General features: G+C 41.7%; 1 protein-coding gene across 1 annotated transcript; it reads right to left on the reverse strand.

The window, feature by feature from the left end:
• Positions 1-303: 303 nt before the first annotated feature.
• On the reverse strand, positions 304-7,689 carry nkx2.5 (NK2 homeobox 5). The gene is made up of 2 exons (XM_017703759.2): positions 7,193-7,689; positions 304-1,144 (listed from the first exon to the last, which is right to left on the reverse strand). The coding sequence occupies exons 1-2, from the start codon at positions 7,512-7,514 to the stop codon at positions 525-527; spliced, it is 942 nt and encodes a 313-aa protein (XP_017559248.1). The 5' UTR covers positions 7,515-7,689; the 3' UTR covers positions 304-524.
• Positions 7,690-25,751: the final 18,062 nt, after the last annotated feature.

Genomic DNA, 25,751 nt, shown 5'->3' on the forward strand with positions numbered 1-25,751 from the left:
CTCCACCTGATGTCTGAGACATTGCTTTACAGTAGCTTTGTAAACAATTCTTTTTCAAATCTGTCATTATTTTGATATTAGCAGAAACTTTTCAAGACACATGTAGGTTCACTTGTGGTTTTGGATAGTAAATAAAGTGGATATATTTGCATTGTAGACAATGTGAGCCCTGGTTCCTGTGACCACCACGGCTGTCGAGAACTTTGAGTCTGTAAGTTTCTCTACTCTTAACCATTTCACATCAAACCACTCTGCGTGACTTTGTTTACATCTCAAACACTGAATTATACAGGAATTTTGAAACGTTGGTGAAATTCCCCTTTAAACTCTTCAGATATCTGGTTCCTATCACCACCACGGTGAACAATTCTGACTCGTAAGGTTCTCTGTGTCACAGCTTTTCATATCAGACCACTCTGAGCGGCGTTGCTTGCATGTCAAAAACTGAATTATGCAGAATTTCAGGTGGCGGGGTGGACTTCCCCTTTAACTTGGCTTTCCAGCGCTGTGCTGGAGCGTGTCCTTCACCAGGCCCGTATGCCGTGCAGTGAGGAGACCCCCCCGCCGGACTGCAGCGGCGTCTGCACGTTGTTCAGCTCCCCGAAGTTCATGTAGTTGGCGCTGGACGGCGACGCTGAGTGGTGGATGGCCGGAACGCTCGCGGCCGCCGAGTAGTTGCACGCATAGTTCGAGCCGCCGGGGCTCGGGAAGCTGCCGAAAGCAGCCGGGTACGCTCCGTACGGGAAGGGGCTCACGCCCATGCTGCACGAGCCGCCGTAGGCCGCCGCTGCCGCCGCCGCCGCGTCTGCGATGCACGGCTTGCCGTCGCGTACGAGCACGGGCACTGACACGCGCCGCGGGCCGCCCAACCCCGCCGCCTCCAGCGCGCGCTCCTGCCGCTGCCGCTTGCACTTGTAGCGGCGATTCTGGAACCAGATCTTGACCTGCGTGGAGGTGAGCCGCAGCGCGCCGGCCAGGTGCTCGCGCTCGGCCGCGGACAGGTAGCGCTGCTGCGTGAAGCGCCGCTCGAGCTCGCACACCTGCGCCTGGGAGAAGAGCACGCGCGGTTTCCTCCTTTTCCGCGGGGCCGCGCGAGCCGAGCCAGGGGGTCTGGGCTGGTCATCAGCTGGGGGGCAACTGGAGGCTGGAAATCAGAGAGAGAGAGAGAGGGAGAGAGAGAGAGAGAGAGAGAGAGAGAGAGAGAGAGAGGGAGAGAGAGAGAGACAGAGAGAGAGAGAGAGAGAGAGAGAGAGAGAGAGAGAGAGGGAGAGGAACAGAGAGACAGAAACAGAGAGAGAGAGAGAGAGAGAGAGAGAGAGAGAAAGAGAGAGACAGAGAGAGAGAGAGAGAGAGAGAGAGAGAGAGAGAGAGAGAGAGAGAGAGAGAGAAAGAGAGAGAGAGAGAGAGAGAGACAGAGAGACAGAGAGAGAGAGAGAGAGAGAGAGGGAGAGAGGGAGAGAGGGAGAGAGAGAGAGAGAGAGAGAGAGGGAGAGAGGGAGAGAGGGAGAGAGAGAGAGAGAGAGAGAGAGAGAGAGAGAGAGAGAGAGAGGAGAGTCTTCAGACCACTGTCACATACAAACTGAGCGTGTATGAGGCTGAACTGAAGCGCGAGCGGGACTAACTGAGCTGAGCTGTAATATGAACTAATTTAAACCACGCAGGCTTGATTTGACGGAACTGCTCGTTCCCACATTCAGGCTTAACTGACACATATTTTTGTTCCTGTATTTAAATGTGTCAGTAATAATAATAATAATAATAATAGTAATAATAATAATAATAATAATAATAATAATAATAATAATAATAATAATAATAATAATAATAGTAATAATAATAGTAATAATAATAATACGAAGGTATACACGTACTTATGACGTTTGGCAATAATTCGATATTATTATTATTGTTATTATTGTTGCTATTATTATTATTATTAATAGTAGTAGTATTAGTATAATTGTGTTCTATTTAAGCATGTCTTATTACACACTCGCCTTTTTTAAATAAATTAAAAATGAACGCGAGACGCGTAAATATACAATTTATTTATTTGTTTGTTTGTTTGTTTGTTTACTTATTTATTTATTTATTTCCTTCTTTTTATTTTGTCTCTTATTGTGGCTGCAAAAAAAAGTGAACACACCGGGAAAAACCACTGAAATCCTTTTTCGTCATCGTGACGTTTCCTTTCTGGACACTGAATGTAGTTTTAACTGAAACGTTTCCAGCTCCTTCACAGGGGAACTCCGCCCGTGGAAACTGGATTTTAAAGTCATTCGTGGGCGGGTTTGGTGTGAAATGCTTCATTTTAGATGATCTCCCTGATTCGTGCTGAGAGGAGCCGCCACTTCCACAACGCACGTATTGCCGTTTTATCCACTGCCCGAAGGCGCCAAGCGCACGTGCCTTTTAACGTGCGCTGCAGGCGACGCTCAAACAGCTCCGCCGGGTCTGGAAACCGATTTAACTGATTTAAAAAAGAAACCAGTAGCGTCCTGTGATGGAGCTTTTAGAGACGTCTGGTTCCTATCACCGCCACTGTGAGCTGTTCTGCCTCTGGTTTTCTCTAACAGGGAAGGTCTCGCGCCAGACCACCCCGACTCACTCTGTTTAGCTCTCAACCATTTAATCCCGCGGAACTTTTGGAAGATCGGTGGACTTTCCCTTTTAGTCAGGCTGGTTTCCTCCGTTTGATCCGTTCTCGTCGTTCGGCGCTGTAATAAACCAGAGCGACTCTTATTTCGAGCGAGACGTGTTATTCACTTGAAAACTGTGTGTAAAACTACCGCATGTGGTGTAAAACTACCGCATGTGGTGTAAAACTGCCGCATGTGGTGTAAAACTACCGCATATGGTGTAAAACTACCGCATGTGGTGTAAAACTGCCGCATATGGTGTAAAACTACCGCATATAGTGTAAAACTATCGCATATGGTGTAAAACTACAGCATATGGTGTAAAACTACCGCATGTGGTGTAAAACTATCGCATATGGTGTAAAACTACAGCATATGGTGTAAAACTACCGCATGTGGTGTAAAACTACCGCATGTGGTGTAAAACTATCGCATATGGTGTAAAACTACCGCATATGGTGTAAAACTACCGCATGTGGTGTAAAACTACCGCATGTGGTGTAAAACTACCGCATATAGTGTAAAACTACCGCATGTGGTGTAAAACTATCGCATGTGGTGTAAAACTACCGCATATGGTGTAAAACTACCGCATATAGTGTAAAACTACCGCATGTGGTGTAAAACTATCGCATGTGGTGTAAAACTGCCGCATATGGTGTAAAACTACCGCATATGGTGTAAAACTATCGCATATGGTGTAAAACTACAGCATATGGTGTAAAACTACCGCATGTGGTGTAAAACTACCGCATGTGGTGTAAAACTATCGCATATGGTGTAAAACTACCGCATATGGTGTAAAACTACCGCATGTGGTGTAAAACTACCGCATGTGGTGTAAAACTACCGCATATAGTGTAAAACTACCGCATGTGGTGTAAAACTATCGCATGTGGTGTAAAACTACCGCATATGGTGTAAAACTACCGCACGTGGTGTGAAACTACCACATATAGTGTAAAACTACCGCATATGGTGTAAAACTATCGCATATGGTGTAAAACTACCGCATATGGTGTGAAACTACCGCACGTGGTGTGAAACTACCGCATATAGTGTAAAACTACCACATGTGGTGTAAAACTACCGCATATGGTGTAAAACTACCGCATATAGTGTAAAACTACCGCATGTGGTGTGAAACTATCGTATGTGGTGTAAAACTACCGCATATGGTGTAAAACTACCGCACGTGGTGTGAAACTACCGCATGTGGTGTAAAACTACCGCATATGGTGTAAAACTACCGCACGTGGTGTAAAACTACCGCATATAGAATAAAACTACCGCACACTGCCAGAATTAAAGGGACAGTGCGGAAACATTTTTGTTCATCAAGTTTTTAAAAACCGTAAATGTTCCATTAAAGGTACCACAGCGGCTTTCAGGCCCGTCAGAGAACCTTCAATGAGTTTTTCTCAGAGGAAAATGCCACGTTTGCACGTTTTCATAACATAAAGTTTTAACCCTTCATGTTTTTATGGTCACAAATAAAATTGCTACCTAACATTGCCGAAAGAAGAGGACGAGGACGAGGACGAGGAAGACGGGGGTGTCAGTCATTTATTTGGAGACGTTGAAGGCCGAATGGGTTCAAATGGACCCCAAATATTATAAGAGGGTGAAACCAGAAGAATGAAAGGAAAAGGCCGGAGGGCAGACAGGCTGCGCAGTCAGTCCAGCGGAGAACATACCTGCGGCGGGCCTCTATTTCTGAGAGTGTGTCAGTAAATCCGAGGACGACTGGAGTTTTCCCTTCTCGTTACATTTAAGGCTGATAAATGGACAGAAGGTCGGGCATTGGGGGTCATCGGGTCATGGAGCTGTTTGATATGGTTCCAGTTTGACTGGATCTCCTCTTCTACTGTAACGCAGTCAGTGCCCAGAGACTCGTTTATAAAGCGTCCGGCGTACAGAAGCAGACTGGAATAACCGAGAGAGCCTCTGCTCTCGTTTAGCGCGCTCTGCGTTAAAAGCCACCCCAGGCGCGCTAACCGTCACCGGCGTGTCCAGTTAAGGATCTGTAGCTGCACTGAAACCTGTACACTGTATGAATTATTATTAGCTCATTATATTTTTATTTGTTTATCTATTTTGAGAAATACAAAATTCTAAGGGCGTGACGTCACTGCTTGGGTTTGCAACGCTTAACCAGTAGCTGAGTCAGTAAACCGTCTCCATAAGACACTGTTAGAAATAAAGACTCTCGTTCGTCAGGATACGCACAGTGTAAGTGGTCCCTCCGTGGCACAGCGGTGGGTTTTCCAGGTGAAAGGTTCGTATTTGCGCCTTTTCACAGCCGAATGTTTTAAACACCTGGAGGCGAGACAGGCAGTGGAGTCAGTACAGCCTAGAGACCCTGACTAAAGGCACTGAGATGGACCCTCGAGGGGAGACAGTTCACTATTATTCCTGAGAGTGTAATAGTGATAATGTGGCGCGCGGGCCGGTTGCGCCTTTGCGCACGAGGAAGAGCTTCTCCAGCAGACTCCGAAACCTCGCGCCTGAGTCAGCGCAGCGCAGCAGCTCCTCTGAAAGGGATTCCTGCTCCTATAGGCGCGTTTTCGTGGGTCTGATATAATGACAGCACACAGGAAGCACGAGCCGCGTTATTACAGCAAACGCGTGAGAGTCCGAGCTCAGCCTAAATGGGGTCTGGGGGTCTTTTCCTCGCTGATCTCATCTGACAGGACTCAGTAACGAGGCTGCGAGTCGCCTGTTCGACACACTTACAAAAGATGGTTCTTTAAGACTACATTCGTAAATAAAATGGTTCTAAACAGAACAATGAACAGTTTTTAAATGGTTTGTATATAGCACCAAACACGGTTCTTCTACTGTAGCAAGCTTGTATGGCAACAATAGCAGAAGCCTTTCTGGTGTTATATAGAACCCTTTTCAAGATAGTTCTACATAGAACCATGTAAAACACGTTCTCTGAAGTGTCTATGGTCAGTGTGGTAGTGGTTGGTTAGTGTAGTGGGTAACACTAGACTGGGGTTCAGTCCCCCACCAGGGCGAGCGCACTACACTACACCAATAAGAGTCCTTGGGCAAGACTCCTAACACTGCCTTGGCCTGCCTGTGTAAAATGACCAAAGTCGCTCTGGATAAGAGCCTCAGCCCAGTGCCGTAAACGTAATGGATCTTTATAGAACCATTTTCTTTACCCAAGAAGCTTTGAACTGGGTAACTGTCACTGGGGTGGTCCCCTCAAGAGTCCATCTCAGTACCTTTAGTCAGGGAACCTAATTGTCCCATAATCCACTGTGCTATTCTCCACTGGCTCCACACGGCCCGTCTCATCGTCCCGCCTCTAGGCTTTTATTTTACTCTTGTTTTAAAAACAGATCGTTAAAATGTGCGGACACGAACTTTTCACCTGGAAAAAACTTGTTTGAGATACTCAGTCGGATGAACGAGCCGGGTTTGCTTTGACTCGTCAACACGACCGGTTTTGTAGTGAGGCGCGTGACTCCGCTCCACTCCGCCGGTGAAGGAGCTGCAACGCGTTCTCTGCCGTGATGAGGTTAAAAGACCAGCCTCTGGTGCGCGCGCTTACAGTACAGGCGTCAGCTGAGCCTGTGGGACCTTTATTTTATAAACACTGTGTCACGCGCCTGCAGGAGTAACGGAGCCGGCGCTGGGTTCTTCAGAGCGGCGCTAGAACAGTGAGCTCTGCGTCGCGTGCCGAAGGTTGAATTACACGCTGTGTCGGTCGTTTAAATCCGTTTACACGCGTTTAATCGCACAGTCGCTTCGCTGGATTTAACGCGGGGGGTGGAAAAGCTAAAGTGTGTGTAAAAGTCTTGGCACCTTCCAGGTGTCATTATCATGAACGCCAACGTGTTAGAGCAGAGACTGTGCGACCGCACGAGCGGAGCGCGGTGTGTTAGACCACTTTCCAAAGGGTTCTTTAAGGAACCTTATAGAACAAAGAGCCATTAAAGCGCGCAAAAGGCTTTTTGGTGTGGTTCTAGGTATGAAATCTTTATACCTAGAACTATCTAGAACCAAGTATGTTAGACAAGTATGTTAGTCGAACATACTGGGAAAACAATGAAGTATAAAATATAAATTGGCCTTTTTTGCGCGAGCCGCAACTTCTTTATTATTATTATTATTATTATTATTATTATTATTATTATTATTATTATTATTATCGTTATTATTATTATTATTATTATTATTATTATTATTGTTGTTATTATTTGTAGTAGTAGTAGTAGTATTACTATTATTATTTTTATTATTATTACTATTATTATTATTATTATTATTATTTTGCTGTTGTTTTTTTCTAATATTATAAAATAACGGAAAAAATAAACAGGATTTATGCATTAAAATGTACATGATTTGTAACTTATTTTCACTGTGAGATATATATATATATATTATATATATGTGTGTGTGTGTGTGTGTGTGTGTGTGTGTGTGTGTGTGTGTGTGTGTGTGTGTGTCTCTGCGCACAGTCATAGATTCCAGCTCTGAAAAATGAATGAATGAATGAATAAAGTTAGTTTATGAAAGCTCGTTTTTAAAATCACCTTTCCTCTCTTTGCCCTCGAACGCGCCGTCCGTCTTGGCCTCTTTGTCCAGCTCCATCTCTAAGAAGTCCTTGCCATAAAAGGCAGGCTCGTAGCCGAGGCCCGCGCTGCCTCTCTGGCCTTTGCCGTCCTGCTGCTCGTCGTGGCCGAACAGGGCGGCCGCGGTGGCTCCGGGCTGCACGTCCATGAAGGCGGGCTCCTGCTTGAAGGCGGCCAGCATGCAGGACGAGCCGTCCATGTCCAGCGGGGCCACGTCGCCCTGCGCCTGCTCCAGGTTCAGAATGTCCCTGACGGAGAACGGAGTGGAGGAAAACATGGCCATGAGGGTCTCCTCTTCAGCGACCTGCCCCGACCACTGCTGCGGGCATCGAGGAGCGTCCAGAGACACGGAGAGGAAAAATACTCAGTGGACAGACACGCGCTGCTGCTGCTGCTGCTGCCCCTGCTGGACCACCCTCATCCTCGAGCCCTCAGACCTCAGTTCTGGGGTCCTGTGGGACAGAAGAGGACAGTGTGTGTGTGTGTGTGTGTGTGTGTGTGTCGATGAGGAGGGGCCAGTGCGTGAAAAGCTCTGCACGCCCTCATTGGTCAGCTCAGTTTACGGGAATTACGATGTACGGATCCTCCTCTGACAGCCGGCCTGGAATGAGGAGAGACAAGTTCTCGTTTTACCTTTGGAAAGTAAGGAGTTCGTTGAGGATCTGGTGGTGATTGGTGGCGATTTTAAAGAAATCTCAGTGAAGTTATACAGTCTGTTAACCTGCTATAGAAAGTTTGACTGAAGTATTAAATCAATTTTACAGCGGCACGCGCACAGACTGGCCAATCAGATGGCCCCAAATGAGGAGTCTTGTCTATTATTGTTCATGTTCACCCTCTTCTTTCTCACAAATGTGCTAATCACGGCAGTGTGCAAAAGTTTTGGCACATGTTTTGTGGATTTTGTGAGCGAAAATAATTTAAATATCGGCCTTTTTGGCTTATTTTAGTGTTAATTTCTATTCAATTGCTGAATTCAAAAGAATATTATACTGAAAAAATAAGCGTGAAATAAAAAGTGCCACATTTTGAACATATTTCATTTTTTATTTTATTGTGTAATTCGGGAAAACAAACACTGTTTGCGCGTGAAGATGTGCACACAGAAACAACCCTTTAGAATCTGTAAAGAACCTCCGTTGATTGTTCTTTAAGGAACCACTCTTATAAACGAGATGTCAGTTTAAAGAACATTTCCAAAGTTTAAAGAACCTTCATATAATGTAAAACTGCTAATCCAGTCATAAGCCCTTTTCCCTAGAATACTGCGGCAAAGGAAGAACCATCTATGAACCTTTAATATTTGTGTATCTGTGTATTTTAGGAGTGTAGAGTTGTTTCCTCCGCAGGCTGGTATTTTCGGGTTGTCTAGTCCTGGTTTATCTGCTCTACAGGGGTTCATTAAGCTGAAAAGTGTCCCTGCTTAGTTATTGAAGAGCTGCTGACGTATCCGGACGTTCTCTGAGCTGCTCTCCTCAAGCGATTAGTCCAGGGGGAAGCGCTGGTTTGGGAAGAGTGACCGCGCTGACCACCGACTTTACTGGACATTAAGACCCTCTCACAGCTCAGCTGATATATATATATCCATCCATCTATCATCTATCCATATATATATATATATATATATATATATATATATATATATATATATATATATATATATATATATATATATATATATATATATATATATATATATAAGCTGTGAGAGGGTCTTTTTTATGTATAGATAGATAGATAGATAGATAGATAGATAGATAGATAGATATGTGTATATATATATATATATATATATATATATATATATATATATATATATATATATATATATAATGTATATATAAGAATAACGTGCAGGGAAATGTAGGATGCGGGCTCCTGGAGTGTGCCGAATGATATTCGGGTCTGCAGGCGCTCGGATGGACCTGCAGGGAGAGAGCAAACAGTCCTGCACTGAGAGCTCGCGGGGCCGCTGGCTTCAACACGTGATAACGAACGACAAGACAGCAGCAGCCAGCAGCCCCAGTCCGAGCAGCATACCTGAACGCCCCCATGGGCAGAAAGACAGAGCTCAGTAGACGGACCCTCGCGCAGGAGTGTCTTCAGGAGAAACACATATTCTTTTAGAGTTTAAATGTCTGAAAGTGAATGATTCAAACCGCAGCACATTATTATTATTATTATTATTATTATTATTATTTATTTATTTATTTTTTATTATTATTATTATTATTTTTAGCCTTAGAAGTTTTATTAGAATTATTTCAAATAAATGGAAAGTAAAATCCACTCAGTGTTGTATTAGTACTAATGTGGTCGTTACTTGGTGGGAACCCGTTAGTACTGTTTGTTTTTCTGTGTGCAGGTCAGGCGGCGCCTCTGCTCTCCTGAGCGCTATGAGTAGAAGAGCGCGCTCTGGCTCCGCGAGGACGAAACACCCACCCGTAATTAGTCTCGGGGGGGGGGGGGGGGGGGGCGGGGGCAGACTCTATTATCATGGGTTTTTATCAGGGCTGTGAGCGCTGCAGGGGAAATGGCCCCGTGTCTCCGCGGCGGAGTGTTTATAGTGATGGAGGGATCTGATGGATGAGTGCGGAGCTCGCGCTGCCGCGTCCAGCCCTCCACTAATCGGCCAGTAGAGTAAACTCCGCGCCTCCGACTCAGGGCAGGAGCTTTTATCCGACAGGAGCGCGAGAGACGACTTATCACAGCAGCAGCTCCTCTCATCCTGCCCTCCTCCTCTCCTCTGTTCTCCTCTCTTCTCCTCCTCTCCTCTCCTGCTCCTTTCCTCTCCTGTTATACTCTCCTCCTCTCCTCTCTCCTCTTATCTTTTTCTTTCCCTCTTTTTTGTCCTCACTTCTTCTTTTTGCCCTTTCTCCTCTCTTTTACTCCTCTTTTAACCATCACCTGTCTTTTTCTCCTTTTCCCCCTTTCTCCTCTCTTTTACTCCTCTTTTCCCTTTCCCCTCTCTTCTTCACTGCTTTTCCCTTTCTCCTAACTTTTCCTCTTTTCCCTTTCTCCTCTCTTTTCTTCTTTCCCCCTGCTCCTCTCTTGTCCTGTGTCACAGTGCAAGTAAAGATGCTTAGTGGAACAGAACCGCGCTCTTAGTGAAGTCATATGGAAATTTAACGGATGGTTCTATGAAGAACGATTTTTGTAAATGAAGTGTGTGAGTGTCAAGAACCTCCTTAAAGTTTATAGAACCCACACATAGTACAGAGGCTGGTACAATGCAAGGGGATATCTAGATCTGTGCGTCCAAACCAAGAACCTTTTTAGGTCCTGTATTCACTCAGAAAATGAAATGTTGGCCTTACATGTAAATGTTATGTCAAGTGGTTCCACAGCTCATTAAAATAAGCACTACGTACTGATATGTATTAATATGTGAACTCAAATCAAAAGCTCTGATTAACTTATCAATGTTCCGTTTTCCTCAGACATTCAACTCAATTTGCATGTATTCTACTAAAGTAGGAAAAGCTCATAGTTAAGCTACATAGTTGTGTTGTGTTATTACCGAGCTGTTACACTAAACTACAGGCATTTACTGCCCACAACAATGTGGCTGGGTGGTTAACTGTGTATTATAGGGGAAAAATACGCCCAGTGGAAGGTAGTTCAGGAGGAAAGACAGCAGGAAGAGGGAGAGTAAAAGATAGAAAACAATATGCAAATGATGATGCCAGCAGCCAATGGGAAAGAAGAAGTTTTCCTCAACAAGATCACACAAAACAAAGAAAGACTCATGAAGTGAATCTGACAGTGTAGTTCATTTCATTGGAACAACACAGCTGACTCAGTTTCACTGACCTGATGATGCATTTGTTAAGTAATATTACGATACATTACAGTATATTACTGGAAAATGACAACAGATTAAAAAAGACGGATTAAACCATTTTTTCCATTCTTTCTCATTTCATTTCTTTTTTTTTTGTCTTTTTTTATGAGTGGTTTTAGAGTGTTGATGACTGTTAAGGAGAACTTTTTTCGTGTACACTGTTAAAAATGATGGTACTCACACTCAAAGAACCCTTTGCATAGTTGATTGGTTCTTCAGATTGATGGAGAATGTGCTGTAGATGGTTCTTTTCTTTCTGAAAAGGGTTCTATATACTACCAAAAAAAGTTTTTCCTATTGTCACCATGTCAAGCCTGTAGAATCCTTATAATAGAAGAACCCTTTTGGAGATATGGAACACTTTTCAGGAAAGGTCTACATAGAACCATGTAAAACAGATTCTCTATCAATTTGAAGAACCTCTTCATGATGCAAAGAAACTTTTGGTCGTGCAAAGGGTTCTTTAAGCGTGGGGACTTTTGGACAACTTGTTCCCACGTCTTCTTTTGTTGTCCTAAAATAATAATGGCAGAAAATACTGTTGGGTGAAGTGGGTAATGGGTGAAAACACGGAGGCTTCATGAAAAAGCAGCAGACCTTTAAAATGTGTTTGTTTGTTTGTTTTGAATTATTTTGTATTTTATAGAGAATTAAGGACCATTTTTTCTTTCATGGAGAGTTAGAGAGTTTATAGGACGCCCCGCCCTCCTACTTTTAGCTTTGTTACCAGAAACAAAAATAAATATCCTGAATAAATGACTCAATCTTATAAATGCTGCTGGGTGATGACGCTGAAAGAGGAAGACTTTGGAATGAAGAGGAAAACTTGGAGAGTTCAGGACAATCTCAGCCATCAGTATCAGGAGCAGGCTGCATGTCTGGCTTCAGAGGCTGTAAAAAGTTGCTTTAACAGTTCATCCTTTCCTCCATCGTCAGAGGAAAGCTGAATGCTCCTGAATGCACGTTGATGTGTCTCTTGGCTTTACTTGTGCAGTTTTGTGTAAAGCTGCTAAGTAAAGGCTGCTGTGGATTCCTGATGTGAGTGAGGCGAGGCGAGGCGAGGCAAGGCGCTCCCGTGTCTGAGGCTCTGTCTTTCAGCAGCATGCTAGCTTCCAGCAGATAAAGAAGAGGATAAGAGTGCTTGAACACTTCCTCTGGATGACCTGCTCAGGATATTATCAGCTTAAGAGGCGAAACGGGCTCCGCTTGCCTTATCTAAATGGGTGTAGGAGCTGAGCTGGAGCTGAGCTGAACCCAGCAGCTTCCACAGTTCACACCTTCAGACAGACCAGTCAGAGAAACTGGCTTTACTACTGATCTCAGCCTGATGGCTCTCTGACCACTTTAGACTGTTACAGGACTCTGACTGCCCTCCAGAACTTCTGTACTCATCACTGATCTCTGTCTATAAGCATTACAAATGCAGTTTGTTAGTTAATTAGTTCATTTATTTACCTAATAATCTATTAGTTTCCCATTTCTTTCCTTCTTTCTTTCTTTCTTTCTTTCTTTCTTTCTTTCTTTCTTTCTTTCTTTCTTTCTTTCTTTCTTTCTTTCTTTAGCTAGGTAGTTAATTGCTAACATCAACTTATTTGGCTAAGTATTTATTTATGTAATTATACATTAGTTATTCTCCTCTTTTCATTATTTTTATTAGATCATTTAATTTATTTAATTATTACTTGTTTTTCTTACTCTACCTTACCTGTTAATTAATTTATTTGTTTATTTTTTTTCTTGGACAGTTTGCTGAAAGAGGACAGCTATTTATTTATTTATTTATTTGTTGATTGATTTATTTATTTTTTTGGACAGTTTGCTGAAAGTGCACAGCTAGTTATTTATTTATTTATTGCTAAAAAAGTTAAGTAAATAGCTAGTTAGTTCATCACTAATTAGTTTATTTATTTATCAATTGTTTTAGACAGGTAGCTAAGTTGACACCTGCTTCGTTGTTTTATTGCTATTTATTTGTTTATTTATTTATTTACTTTATTTGAAAGTTTGCTAAGCAGAAAGCTAGTTAGTTAGATGGTCTATCTATCTATTTATCTATCTGTCTGCCTGTGTGTTTGGCTGTCTATCTATTTAGTTAGTTAGTTAGTTAGTTAGTTAGTTAGTTAGTTAATTAATTGGTTCCTTAGTTAGTTAATTGGTTAGGAAATGTCTAATCATGCCTTATTTGTAAATGAACACAAGCTTATGATATTATAAGTCTAATACATTGTGTAAATGTTGTGCTCCACTAGTTAGTTAGTTTGAAAGCCAGTGGCAAACAGTGTGAAAAAATTCTCTACCATAAATATTTTTTCTATACAGTTTTTTGTTCATTTGTGTGAGTAACAAAATGTGAATAAGGCAAATGTTTGCATTATTAAGCTTTCATTCATTCAATGAACATAAACACAGACCTGATATTGTTACGTTCTAATTTTGCTATTTTGAAGTGATTCACTGCTTCATTCATATCATTGTAAATGATTTCATGTTAGGTAGCTTAGTGAGCTCAGTGAGCTTCCCCATGTCTGCCAAATACTCCATCTGTAACGTTCAAGGACAGTTTAAAAAACCTCACCACCCACCCACCAACATGCCCACCCAGTTTTCAACATTCAAATCATTATCATTCCATGGTGAACAGAGTTTGTTTCATGTGAGTTTCAGCGGCCTAACATTGAAAATCAACACCATGAATTGTATGCAGCCTCAAATGTGGCGTCTATGCATGTAAGGACTTTATTACAGTGAACAATATGTTTGTCAAAGAAAAACAAATAAGACTTGTTTATTGATTTGGGCCCTAAGTTTAGCACCCACTGAACGTGTTATCATTGTTACCAGATTACTTTGGTGTTATCATTGGTACTATTACTCTGGGTGTCCTGTAGCTCAGTGACTCTATACTTGGATGTTATTTGTGTTTATAACCAGTTCAGCACCCAAGACTTGCTGACACCTGCCACCCAGGTTTAAAAGACAATCTAACAGATAAACATTTTTTTCGAAAACCATTTGAGAATTAGGAAGGAGCTCACAGACGAAATGTGTAACAAAACACATTAGTTACCATTAAAAATACGAAACGATCAGAGTCAATTTGAACCAAGGTCTTTTGTCATCACACAATTTGTTCTCCATTTGTCAGGGGATCATTGTTTTTGTCACTGGTTCATGTTCAGACATTTGGCAGTAGATTAGAGGGTCTATTAATGGGTAAAGACTGGCATGGTGGCTCCCAGTGGGAGTTAGTTGACCTGTCCTCTGTTAGATGTCAGGAAATAGTTTTGACTACTCACTCGCATTCAACTGATGTTCAGGTTCTCGCATTTCCAAACATCTAAAAAGGCCTTGCACCTACAGCCGATTAATCATAATTAGCTCCTACCTCTCCTACTGGGGCTTTGCTGTTCGTACATATGAACCTGCAGATGTCGTTTTCTGGACTAATCTTAGGTTTTTTTAGTATTTTTGTGGACCATTACCTTAAAGTTACCATATACATGCAGCAGTCACCATGGAATTTCATGCAGACCTACGGCCTTGGTGGGCCTCACTGAGGGTCTGTCAGAGATTAGATATCCCCTCATACATCCCCACCCTTCCCAAAGGACTGTGGCCTGTCCAGACAGTGGAGACCACACCACTGTGGAATGATATGGCCTTGGACAATATATATATATATATATATATATATATATATATATATATATATATATATATATATATATATATATATATATATATATATATATATATATATATATATATATATACACCGATCAGGCAAAACATTATGACCACAGACTGTAGTCCATCTGTTTCTCTGATACTTTGTTAGCCCCCTTTTACCCTGTTCTTCAGTGGTCAGGACCCCCATGGACCCTCAACGAGCAGGTACTGTTTGGGTGGTGGATCACTCTCAGCACTGCAGTAACACTGATGTGGCTGTGGTGTGTTAGTGTGTGTTGTGTTGGTCTGAGTGGATCAGACACAGCAGTGCTGCTGGAGTTTTTAAATCCCTCAGTGTCACTGCTGGACTGAGAATAGTCCACCAACCAAAAATATCCAGCCAGCAACGTCCTGTGGGCAGCGTCCTGTGACCACTGATGAAGGACTAGAGGATAACCAACACAAACTGTGCAGCAGCAGATGAGCTATCGTCTCTGACTCTACATCTACAAGGTGGACCGACTAGGCAGGAGTGTTTTATTCTATTCTTCAGTGGACAGGACCACACAGATCAGGTATTATTTGGGTGATGATTCAACATATATATAATATATATATATGTATATGTATATATATATATATATATATATATATATATATATATATATTCAACATATATATGATATAATGATGCTGTGTTAGTGTGTGTTGTGCTGGTCTGAATGGATCAGACACAGTAGTGCTGCTGGAGTTTTTAAACACTGTCTCAACTCACTGTCCACCCTACTCTGTACACTCCTACCTTGTTGGTCCACCTTGTAAATGTATTCTGCATCCGTGGTAACAGGACGCTGTTGGCTGGATGTTTTTGGTTGTGGACTATTCTCAGTCCAGCAGTGACACTGAGGTATTTACATTGTCAATTGTTAATGTTATGGCTGATTAGTGTATGCAGTGCTGTGCAAAAGTCAAAGACCACCCTTCATTTATTTGATTGTCAACGAGAAAAAGCCATTAAGCACAAGCTGTTCATTTCCAGCAGATATTTCTGAGGAGATAGTTCGTTTTGTGAAGTTCAGAAAGGTTTTAAACGATTTACACTGTAAAACACTTCCTCCTGTAATCTATTGAGTTAAAATGATTTCAGAACCATTCCCCAACAGTGTTATCACACAGAGGAATTAGACCTCTGCATTTAACCCACCCGTGCAGTGAAAAACCCACATACATCCACACCAGTGAACACGCACACTTGGTGGGCAGCCCTATCCACGGTGCCCGGGGAGCAGCTGGGGGTTAGGTGTCTTGCTCAAAGGTACTTCAGTCACGTACCGTCAGCCAAGGAGATCACAGATTGCTGTAAAAATGGTGCATTGTGGGAGAAACGCGTCAAGCTTTTTGTCTAAGAAGTTCAAATGTAAGATTTTACAGAAATTAGCTGATATTTGCGAAGCATATTGGGAGAGTGACCAGTACTTTGCACAATCTTGTGCCTGTTACTGAATATTGTAGTGAGCGAATGAAGCTCCCCAGCATTCCTTGAAGTTTTATATTGTTATTCTTATCATGATGGTGTTTTGTGGTCAGTTACTAGTTTGTCTGTTATATAACTCTGTGGTCAAGGTAGCTGAGGGAAGGACATCACACAAACTGCTCTCCATTATGGAGGATGATGGCCACCCACTGCACACCATCGTCATGGACAGGAGGAGCAGGTTTAGTGGCAGGTTGCTGTCACAGAGCTGCACAACCGACAGATTCAGGAGATCCTTTGTCCTCAGAGCCATCAGGCTCTTCAACTCTTCCCAGGGGGGCCAGAAGAGAAGGGTGAAGAGAGAGGACTGAATCTGAATCTCGTGTTAATCTCCTGTTAAATCTCATGTTAAATCATGGGTCTTATATCTCAGGTTTATCTTGTGTTTCTTTTATCTATCTGCACATATAGACAGCGTGCTGCACATATCGCACTTTCTGCATACCTCATTGCACATCTTGCACATCTGGACACTAGACACTTTATTTGGTACAATATCTGCACATATTTATTCATTCACTGTGGTCATTATATGCCGTCACCTGTAAATTCTTGTACAGTCATTATTGCACTGCATCTCTCATCTCAGGTTACAGATATTATCACAGTATTTTTCCTATTTGTATATATTCCTGCCATCTTTGTGGTCTTGGCTGTATTGTGATGTTCAGTTCATGGTGTGTTGTGTTTTCCTGTCTCGTTGCATGTTGTCTTACATAAAGTAACGAAATTGATCAGATAGCTGAGGGTGAGCATTACAACATATGTAGTGTGTATTAGAAATATGTAGTGTAGTGTAGAGAAAATGGGACTCCTTCCAACAATTGTCCCCATCAGATAAACAGCACTTAAAGCTTTCGTCTTTGAGAGAGAGGAGGAATTGCTGCTTCAAGCTGCTTCAGATCTGAAAACATCCACAGGTGTTTCTGTCCATCCTTCCAGTGTGAGAAGACAGCTGTGTGCTATGGGTCTAAAAGGACTTGTAGCTGTCAAAAAGCCTCACTGAGAAAAGGAAATTTGTAAATCAAACAAAAAAAGCGGTGGGTATCACAGACGATCGAGTGTTGGAGCTGATAAATCTTCAATGTTCATCTACCCAAGCTATAATGAAACTAACCATCCTTTTCAAAACACTCCAAAACTTACTGCAGGTTATAAATTGTCATTTATTTGGGGGAGAAAAATTTGACTGTGCATGACCTTTAGGCCCTTACAATCTCAGGCTTATTACATACTAAGGCTTATTATTCAGTAACTACGGGGACTTCAGTGCGAACTTAACTATTCTTGTGTTATAAATGTGTGTAATAAAACTGAGGGCCTGCTGGCAGGCCCTGGCCATTTGAGGGGTCAATCATGTTAGAGGTCGGTGACTGTAGTATTAGAAGTCTTGCCCAAGGGCTCTTATTAGGTTATTGTGGTGTGCTCTCCAGATAGGGAACAGAACCATAGTCAACAAATATGCAAGCATCAATGTTACCCAAATTATTGTCCTTTTAATAGAGGCTAGCCCAGTTGGTATTAATACGGTTATCATACTACAATGAGGGGAAATGTGAGTTATGTTGTAAGGCTCTGCAACACTCACGTCTGGAACTTCCTAACCGACTCTGGGTCGTAATGATATTGTTTATTGCAGTAATTCTGCAGACAATAGTTTTTCTTAAAAATGTACATTATTGTCCAAGGTTGAATGGGGAATTCCACCCATGTAAAAAAAATAAAAAATCAGTATGCATGTAAGTTTGAACCAATTCACTTCAGAACTTTCTGAATGACTTTATTTACATCTCAAACATTTATTTAAGCACAGATTATGAAACATTAGTGGAATTCTCCTTCCTCTGTGGGGTAATAAACACAAAACCTGGAACTTAGGTTGATAAAACAGCACATTTGATGAATCATCTCCTATTCATTAGGCTTAGAACAACTAATTTCCCTCAGTAGCCACTCTTCACATGTTCCTGAAGGCCCTATGTGTTCTGAGAGCAAAAGACAGCCCAGCATATAGAAACTGACATTCACATGCTAGATTGTTTGGAGTTTCACTTCTATAACTGTATATAGAGGGTCAAACATTAACTAACACACTTCCACCCTCTCTCCCACTGAACTCTACAGTGTTTGACTGGGCATGTGAGGAACATCAGCGCACTGTCCATCATCTCCCCGTGTGTTTGGTTTTTGTCTCCCCTCGCTGGAGCCTCTGCTGTCTCTTTTTATATCCCAACGATCTGCGCAGCCAGCAAGGCGTGCTTGACATAAGGATGATCTCTGGAGTCAGACACTTCTTTTTTTCTGCTTGTCAAGTTGCCTTTATTGCGATGCTCTATGGAGGGTTTAACTCAGCGTGAGAAAATGAAGCATAGAATCATCATCATATTGTGTGGTAAAATCTTTTGAGCTGAGCTGGAGCTATAGGTGGAGCGATACTGCAGCAATATAACATCACAATACTTTATGATGCATGATGTGTATCATGTTGTGAGGACTGTGACAAGTTGGAAGAGACAAAATGCCAAAATGTACCAGCAAAATATTGTAAAAGTTTTAAATGTTTGAAAAAGGTTATGAAAAAATATACTTAAAAATGATGGTTCTTCAGGGCTTCCTTGGTGGCGAAAATGGTTCTATATAGAACTATGAAAACTCAAGGAACCCTTTGTATGATTAAAGGGTTCTTTGAATTGTGAAGGGTTCTTCAAACTGATGAAAAATGTGATGTATATGGTTCTGTTTAGAATCTTTTCAAAAGGGGTTCAGCACCAAAAGGACTCTTCTATTACAAAAAGACTGACATTGTAAGAATCGAAGAACGTGCTTTCAAAAGGGTTTTAAGGAACAAGAGAAAATATAAATAAATATATATATGACCTGTCCATGGTGTATCCTGCCTTCTGCCCAATGACCACTGGGATAGGCTCCAGCTCCCCCCTGCGACCCTGAGGGAGAAGTGGCTTAGAGAATGTGTGTGTGTGTGTGTGTGTGTGTGTGTGTGTGTGTGTGTGTGTGTATACACTGCTAAAAAAATAAAGGGAGCACTTAAACAACACAATATAACTCCAAGTAAATCAAACTTCTGTGAAATCAAACTGTCCACTTAGGAAGCAACACTGACTGACAATCAATTTCACTGCTTTTGTGCAAATGGAAAAGACAACAGGTGGAATTTATTTGTGATTAGCAAGATACACTCAATAAAGGAGTGGTTCTGCAGGTGGGGACCACAGACCACTTCTCAGTACCTTTCTGCTTTCTGGCTGATGTTTTGGTCACTTTTGAATGTTGGTGGTGCTTTCACACTCGTGGTAGCATGAGACGGACTCTACAACCCACACAAGTGGCTCAGGTAGTGCAGCTCATCCAGGATGGCACATCAATGCAAGCTGTGGCAAGAAGGTTTGCTGTGTCTGTCAGCGTAGTGTCCAGAGGCTGGAGGCACTACCAGGAGACGAGTACCAGAGGCCAGTACACAAGGAGACGTGGAGGAGGCTGTAGGAGGGCAACAACCCAGCAGCAGGACCGCTACCTCCGCCTTTGTGCAAGGAGGAACAGGAGGAGCACTGCCAGAACCCAGCAAAATGACCTCCAGCAGGCCACAAATGTGCATGTGTCTGCACAAACGGTTAGAAACCGACTCCATGAGGACGGTATGAGGGCCCGACGTCCACAGACAGGGGTTGTGCTCACAGCCCAACACCGTGCAGGATGCTTGGCAAAATAAATTTGATTTCCATTGATGATTTTTATGTGATTTTGTTGTCAGCACATTCAACTTTGTACAGAACAAAGTATTCAATGAGAATATTTCATTCATTCAGATCTAGGATGTGTTATTTGAGTGTTCCCTTTATTTTCCCTTTTATTTTTTTATCTCCAATTCCAATGAAGTTGGGACGTCATGTAAAACATAAATAAAAACAGAATACGATGATTTGCAAATCCTTTTCAACCTATATTCAATTGAATACACTACAAAGACAAGATATTTAATGTTCAAACAGATAAACTTTATTATTTTTTGCAAATATTCACTCATTTTGAATTTGATGCCTGCAACAAGTTCCAAAGAAGTTGGGACAGGGGCATGTTTACCACTGTGTTACATCACCTTTCCTTTTAACAACACTCAATAAGCGTTTGGGAACTGAGGACACTAATTGTTGAAGCTTTGTAGGTGGAATTCTTTCCCATTCTTGCTTGATGTACAACTTCAGTTGCTCAACAGTCCGGGGTCTCCGTTGTCATATTTTGCTCTTCACAATGTGTCATTTTCATTGGGAGACAGGTCTGGACTGCAGGCAGGTCAGACCACAGGTCACTTTTCCACTTTGCGTCAGTCCATCTCAGATGAGCTCAGGCCCAGAGAAGCTGGCGGTGTTTCTGGGTGTTGGAGATATGTGGCTTTCGCTTTGCATGGCAGAGTTTTAACTTGCACTTGTAGATGGAGCAACGAACTGTGTTCACTGACAGTGGTTTTCTGAAGTGTTCCTGAGTCCATGTGGGAATATCTGTTACAGAATGATGTCGGTTTTTAATGCAGTGCTGCCTGAGTGATTGAAGGTCATGGGCATTCAATGTTGGTTTTCTGCCTTGCCGCTTACTTGCCGAGATTTCTCCAGATTCTCTGAATCTTTTGATGATATTATGGACTGTAGATGATTAAATTCCTTGCAGTTGCACGTTGAGAAACGTTGTTCTTAAACTGTTGGACTATTTGCTCACGCAGTTGTTCACAAAGTGGTGAACCTCGCCCCATCCTTGCTTGTGAATGGCTGAGCCTTTCAGGGATGCTCCCTTTATACCCAATCATGACACTCACCTGTTTTCAATTAACCTGTTCACCTGTGGAATGTTCCAAGCAGGTGTTTTATGAGCATTCCTCAACTTTCCCAGTGTTTTGTTGCCCCTGTCCCAACTTCTTTGGAACGTGTTGCAGGCATTAAATTCAAAATGAGTGAATATATATATATATATATATATATATATATATGAAGTATTTACTTCATGATGATGTTATAATGGGCTGACATCCAATCAGCTACTTCTTACATTGAAGTTATTACAAACCGACTCTTAACAGTGAGAATGGGCTTATTTTCTGTATCATCCTCTTATTTTATGCCAAGCCCACCTTGAGCATTTGTTACCAAAAAGCTTTTTTTTTGTTCCAGTAAAGGTTCCAGTAGCATCTATTTACATTTGTGGTTGATAAAAGAAAAAGTTTTCTTCTGGCACTTGCTTTAGTTTGCTGGTATTGAGGTGACAACTAATTGTAGTAGTATCACTCCAACAGTGATCCTTGGAGAAATGCTTTCTCTTGAACCATCTTTCTCATTGGCGGTGAGGGGATGGTGGGGGGGTTGGGGGACTTAAACTTAAGCATGTGTGTTCATCCAGGCTGTAACGTTAGGGAGCAATGAGACAGACACATATGCGGAGATAAGGGAGATTTACTGGGGGCAAATCCAAAATCAGGGTCAAGACAGTGCAGGGTCAAAGAGCCAACACGGAGAGATTGGGGTACAGACATGACAACAAAGGAACACAGGATAAACACAAACGAAGCCGAAAGAAACAAACACCAACCAATTCAAACACTTCAAACAATACAAACCGCACAAACACTACAAAGACCTACAAACAACTACGAAAAACACAGGGCTTAAATACAACAGGGATAACAAGGGATAACGGGACACAGGTGGAAAACACAGGTGATAAAAATCAGGGGCGGAGTCTGAAAACAAGGGGGCCGGACTGGGAAGATAAACAAAAGCACATTGGCACATGAACAAAAGCACATGGAAGACCAAAACACAAGCACATGGATAATTGGGAGGGGCCAATCATGACACAGGCAGGGTTACTAAGGCTCTGGGTGTTTTAAACTTGTTAATTATTGTATTTATAGGCATGTAGCTGTTTTTTTGTGCCATTGTCTGAATTATCAAAAAAATTTTGTTTGTTGTCATCTTCTATTTCACTGGCAAGTTTTGGTACAGTATTTTATCATTTTTCACCAGGAATTAAACTTGAATGCAGTTCTAGTGGCCCATTTATTCTGAAATATTATCATATAAAGAGCAATTTGCATGTTTAAATTCTGTGAATTTCAAAATCAATCAAAATCATCTATGCACTACACTGTGAAACAAATGAACAGACTAAATGTGCTTTACGTAGTCTAACTGGGGTTTTTAAAGGACTTGTGTCCCCTCCTCTTGGATGCATTTGGAGCTGTTCACAAAGTGCGGGTGGGTGCACAATGACTCTCTGGGTACAGTCTCCACATGGAGTCGAATAATAGATCAAATAATGGCAGCCACTGTATTTGAGGCCTAAAGACTGCATTATGTTCAGCAGTGCAGACCTTCAAGCCAGATTGTGCTTTTTAAAAACCATTTTGTTTAAATATGGCTTAATTGTATACAAACATTTAGTCTTTTAGTCAATTCCTGTTATAAACAGAGATAATGTAAACTAAGCACATTAGGGCTCCAAACTGTGCCTCCTCAGGTTACAGAACACTGGCTTTTCCATGAGTTTGTAGCGTGGCATCGCACCTTTAACCCTTTCAAATATACAGCACTACAGCCACTCGGTGACTTAACTTTAGCTTTCGGTTGTAATATCACATAGTGTACCATTAATGCTATTATTTTCAATCTTTTATGTGATATGACAGAACAGATTAATAGATAAGCATCACATATAATGTAGGTCATAAAACCTTTGACCACTGATCTTTGGTTATGAATGTGGATGTTTTACCACTGTATCACATTAAATATGTTAGCAATGTAGTCATTAGTAATATAAGTGTATCTATACAGGCATTTGATAGTTTCCTGCGCTAGAAATATATAATGGATTGTTACAATTTTAACCAAATGTGTCCATGTAAATAGAAAAGATCCAAGCTATACAGACTAAGGTCATTTTCACCTATTTCAAAACACCTTCAGCCTTGTGAGCTTTGGCTGCAAGTGTCCTCCAGGGGGCAGTAAAGCATCATTGTTATTCAGGCAAGGCAGCACTTTTAGAGAAGATCAGTTATACTAGTGGTTCTCAATGTTTGAGGCCTTGGATATTTTTATGTTTCTCTGTTCTAATAGGCCTGATCTGATGAGTTGAAACAGAAAAGCACAGGCAAAACAGAACTCAGAACATCTGAACTGCATTAACCCTAAAAAAACAGGATATTGGCTGTATCCAAAATATCATACTGTGTGATGTATATTGCATCCTGCACCAGTATTCACTGCATATGACATGCTAAACCTCATAGTGTACAGTATAGTATCCAGTATGCAACAATTACCATCATTTGCCATACTATAGGGTTATATCCATGGTTATGGTCTCCTGAAATGACTGGATGCTGTATATCATGAAGATAGTTCTGGCTGTATACTGGAATATTTACTGGATATCTGGCATACTAAAGAAATTGATATTTGTATTGGTATACTACGCACTACTTTCAGTATGAAAGTAGCGTCTAAGTAGAGTCTTAGTTTGTGTGATTGTAGCATTCCTGATGTCCTTTCTCTTCATTGCGTTTTCCCTCTAACCTTCTAGACAGTTAATCCCAATTAAGATAAGATAGTCCTTTATTAGTCCCACAGTGCGGAAATTCTCAGTGTTACAGCAGCAAAGGGACAGCAACGAAAAAAAGAGAAGAAGTAGCAAGAAGAGAATTAACAAGCAAGGAATTAACTTTGTTATGTACTATATAGACAATATATATTAAAACTAAACATAAACATAGTTTGTGACTTAGTCATGAAATTAGTCTCTTATATCTTTAATCCCTTCTTATTCCTGTACTATTTCCTCTGGGCTTTGTTTAAGCCAATAGTCCATGGAAATTAGTCACTTTGTTTCAAAAATGACTGCATATATAAATGGTAAATGGACACTTTACATACAGTGTCACTCAAAGTGTCTTTCAATGTGAAATTTCATGTGAAATGCTCTGTTATACAGAAATCTGCTCAATCAGTGTCTCTAAGTTCTCTCACAGAAAGCTGTTACATGAAATGATTATGATCTGGGTACCTTTTTTTTCCATATTTACTGCTATTTTACCATTATTGACATTACACATAAGAGCTCAGGAGACACGTGACACGAAGATTACTGATCATTTTATATATAAAATAAAAAAAGGCTGCAGACAGTGGCTTTGTTTATGTCTCAGCCATTGAACTCAGCAGAAAGCTTGGAAAATCTGTGGAATTCCCCATTAAGTGTATTTGAGGTTCTCCAATTCACTACATCACATCATGCCTTGACACTGAAAAAGTCTAGAAACACTAAAAAAGCTTGACTTTACTCACACTGCATGCCTCTTACAGTGCTAGCTTGTGACATGTTGGTATAGTGTGATATAAGAGGTACAGCTAAGGAACAGCTTCTTCTAAGAAACTGGACAGAGTCTTCAGTATGACGTCGTGGCAATAAAAGCCTGTGGTGTGGCTGTAATGTGACGTAAGAGTGTTTACCCTGACCCACTCTGCTCTCTGAAGAGAAAGGGCTCCCAGGCCTACTGGAAGCCTGACTGTGCGTCTTTTGACTGGCCTGACCAGATCACCCACACCTCCAGCCCAGTAAATTCAGCAGCATTCAGAAAGACCACTTTGTTGCGGTGCTGGGCTGTCATATTTCAGGTCCAGCACCCCTGGCTGAAGGAGCAGCTGGCCCGCTGCGGAGACGTGCCCACCGGGGCCTTGTAAAGCCTGTTTATAGATCTCCAGCCCTGTGACAGCAGCACCCAGGCCAAAGCGTAGGGGAGCTTGTTTACGGCGAGAGGTAGAGAGTGAGTGCTTTTCCCAGCGTTGCTTGCCCAGGCCTGAGAACTTCTAGTCTAAGCCACAGATGATGTACATTGTATGCTAAGATGGCCACAGCTTTCACAGTCTTGTAAGCTAGACAGGATATATAGCCAAACTCTTAACAAGAGCTTAGTTCTAATGAATGTTTATGCACTGTAGCTAACGTCACAAGCGTGGAATAAAGCAAAGCCACAAACCGTGAAGGTGGACTTTGGGATAGCCTGTTACACTGTAATTAGCTATCCACAATTCTTCAGTGCTTCGTTGCTTTATGAAGCCAGCTGGGAAACAAACCTTTTCTTATCAAGCTAAATGCAAGTTAATCACCTGCTCTTTAGCCAGAGCCAGTTTAAGGGAAGTTTGGTCACTTCTTATTCATCTTATTATGCTGAAAACATGACTGCAAAATCCTTGAATGCTTGAGAAAGAGCTCTCAATGAATGGGGTTAAATGGAGAAATGGAGTGGATCACTAAAAATGTTAAGAAAGAAAGAAAAAAAAAACCTAACAAAAATAAACTTAGCCTAGCTAGTCATGCAGGAACTTCCTTTAGTTTTAGAAAAGTAGAAGGATGTATTACCTAAAGATGATTAATACAGTATCAGAAACTTTCTGTTTTTCTACAGTTCT

Source organism: Pygocentrus nattereri, chromosome 11 (genome assembly GCF_015220715.1).
Source record: "Pygocentrus nattereri isolate fPygNat1 chromosome 11, fPygNat1.pri, whole genome shotgun sequence".
Lineage (NCBI taxonomy): Eukaryota > Metazoa > Chordata > Actinopteri > Characiformes > Serrasalmidae > Pygocentrus > Pygocentrus nattereri.